This window comes from Lagopus leucura, unplaced genomic scaffold (assembly GCF_019238085.1).
Source record: "Lagopus leucura isolate 7727_CA_CO unplaced genomic scaffold, USGS_WTPT01 50753-0_obj-0_obj, whole genome shotgun sequence".
NCBI lineage: Eukaryota > Metazoa > Chordata > Aves > Galliformes > Phasianidae > Lagopus > Lagopus leucura.
The window spans coordinates 1-2,681 of NW_024966256.1; the positions used below are offsets into that span (position 1 = coordinate 1).

The 2,681-nt window shown below is 41.8% G+C and overlaps 1 protein-coding gene across 1 annotated transcript; it reads right to left on the reverse strand.

Moving 5' to 3' along the window:
- Positions 1-6: 6 nt before the first annotated feature.
- LOC122192495 (alpha-1-antiproteinase 2-like) lies at positions 7-2,663 on the reverse strand. The gene is made up of 2 exons (XM_042893045.1): positions 2,385-2,663; positions 7-1,411 (listed from the first exon to the last, which is right to left on the reverse strand). The coding sequence occupies exons 1-2, from the start codon at positions 2,592-2,594 to the stop codon at positions 1,205-1,207; spliced, it is 417 nt and encodes a 138-aa protein (XP_042748979.1). The 5' UTR covers positions 2,595-2,663; the 3' UTR covers positions 7-1,204.
- Positions 2,664-2,681: the final 18 nt, after the last annotated feature.

Below are 2,681 nucleotides of genomic sequence, written 5' to 3' on the forward strand. Positions count from 1 at the left end.
CAATTGTGACAGTCAACTGGAGAATTTTTATTAGAAACAGAATGGAAAGGGAAATTTTCTTTTGGCAGTAAAGGAGAGACAGTACTTTGGTCTTCCTTATGTGTGTCAGGCTGAAAATCACCCTTGCTGTAATTTCAGAGACTGTTCAACATATGGCTGAAGCTTCTTGCATCCCAAGCCATTTGGCTGCTCCTACAGTGTTTTCTGATGCTGTGATACCATTTCACTTGCTTCCAAAACTGCAGTTGTAGTTAAGAGTTAGCTGTGTTCTTGTATCCACTTTCAAAGCAAGTCTGTTGAAAGAGGTTATCATTCTGCCCTCAGGCTGTTCTAAGTCTCATAGTTGGCTGTCAGCACTCCATGAGTCCGGAGATCTGCTCACAGGGTGATACCTACATACCTACCTTGGTAGCTATGGAAGGATGGCACTCTGCTAGACCCTAATTAGGCGTTTTCTACAAATCTGATCTGACAATATGCTTGGGTAATTGTTGTCCAAATACCTCACCTGCTCATCTAGCTACATCTTCCTGACCACTGATGGATGCATGTGTGAAGAGTCAACTACTAATGTGTGCTAAGTCTGTCAAATAGACAATACTTGTTTGGAAGTCCTCGGGCTGAAGAAAAGCTCTGTTTTGAGCTGAAGGAAGGTTTTCCAGAAATATTTGCTGCTAGATTAACGCAAAGTGATGAATGATGGAGAAGAGACTTCTCTGTGCCTGCTGGAAAATAACTCCTCATGTACTCAGTGTTAATGGAAGCTTCAGTCTCCTATGACCCTACTTTGTTGATTCAGCTTTTCTCATTTCTTATTTACTTGCTTATGTATTTATGGTAAATTACAACTGCTTAGGCTTTGTTTGCAGAAGTGTTACTCATTTAATCTGATATTCTGACTGACAATGAATTGCTAAGCAGGAGTCTTCCATTATTATACAAATATTTATCTCTGAATACTGTCAAATCTTAACAGGTCTTCCCTTGTTTCTCAGTCAAATAAAAAGTCATTCTTTGGTAGAAGAATTTAAACCATTTTTTCATACTTCCTCCTAAGAAAGTGTCACAATCAGTACCTAGAATTTTTGGTAATGACCTAGAATAAAAACTCCTCCTGGAAAAGAGCTGTATGCTACACTGGTGCAAATAGAAATAAGCATCATGCAGTTTCACATCTTCTTTAATTAGTAACAATAATTAGAGTTCATATCTCACTTCTGTTAGTGGTAGTTGGGTTAGCTATTTTTCCTATGAAGAGAGTACTGTTTGTGTCTCTGTCAAAAATCAGCATCAGGAAGGGACGGTTGAATTCAATGGCTGGAGCAAGAGTGAGGGCCATTATTTTAGGAGCAATTGTTGCTGCTGCCTCAGTTCCTCTCTCATCAACATCCAGAGCAGCCTTATGGACAACCTAGGAATAAACAAGGCACAGTCATTTGGAGCAGTAACCAGCCACATGAAAGATGAACCAGGCTCCATTTACATCACTCCTCCTTTGGAGGATCCTTCCCTGGAGGACTTGTAGGAGCAGAAAAGATGTGAGCTGCATTGCTATAGGCAGCTGCTTTAAATGAAGACCAGGATAGAGCAGCAGAAATTCTCTCAGCTCCTCATGAGATAAAGAAAAAGAGAACATACTGTGCTCTTACACTTGGGTCAAATGCTTTCATTTGCCCAATTACATCTGAGGAAAAGAGGCAGCTGAAGAGGAGGAAGGGGGATTGTTTAGGCAAATACAAGATAAACTGCCACTTAAGAATTAAAAATTAAAAAAAAAAAAGAATTTAAAAAAAATGAGAGTCTCTTTTATCTAAATTTCATCCCTTAATCTTGAAATTTTCCTTGATCTTCCTTTCCCTTGTGCTTTCCCAGTTTTTCCTCATTGTGCTGACATAAGCAAGGTGCCTGTGCCCAGCTGCCCCCCAGACCTAGTAGAGCTTCATTCCTGCCTTCAGCCATTCTGGCCCAAAGGAATCAGAGTGCTGCTCTGTCTCTTGTCCACTTTCCAGGTACATGTTAAAGGGGGTCAGCTCTGCACTTCCAAAACTGACTCAACAGAGCAGTAGGGTGGGCTGAGGTGGGGCTAGGAACAAATAATGGCTCTTCCTGAGAAGCTGACATTTGGTGTTCTTCTCATGCTCTAGACACACCCTGGGAGATCTTGAAAGCAGCCCTGGGAAAAAGAACTGTGCAGCAAACTAATCTGATCATTATCATTGGCAGCCAAATTCCTCTCAGTTGTAAACTTACAGACTGAAGCCAGGAACATCCAGGATATGGGAAGCTGGAAAGCCAAGAGCTGTGTTTAACTGATGTTTCTGCACACCACAGGGGTGCGTGTGTGTGTGTGAAAGGAAGAAAAAGGTTGGTGGCAACAGACTTACTTTAGAAACCTTCAGCTCTGGGACACCAGTGATGCCGGAGAGATCTGCCTGGTTGGTGAACACGTCCACAATTCCCATCTTGCTAAGTATGTTTGTTATTTCATAGCTCCCAGAGATAGAAAATTTGGGGAAGTAGAGCTGTATTTTGCTGTTGGGCAGAAGAAAAGTACAGAGGGTGGTAAGAGACCTTTTGCAGAGGTAAATGTTCATGGGAAAGCTGTGTCATTCCTGTGGGTGTCAAATACCAGGGGTCTGGACCAGCCATAAAAATAGAATGAGCACTGATCTGTTGGCTCT

What these genes read in the sequence shown, in the direction of transcription:
- LOC122192495 (XM_042893045.1), bottom strand. Translation starts at nt 2,594, where the DNA reads ATGAACATTTACCTCTGCAAAAGGTCTCTTACCACCCTCTGTACTTTT. An exon ending in CAGAGCTGAAGGTTTCTAAA is followed by an intron (nt 1,412 to 2,384) that starts GTAAGTCTGTTG and finishes GTTTATTCCTAG; the next exon opens with GTTGTCCATAAGGCTGCTCT.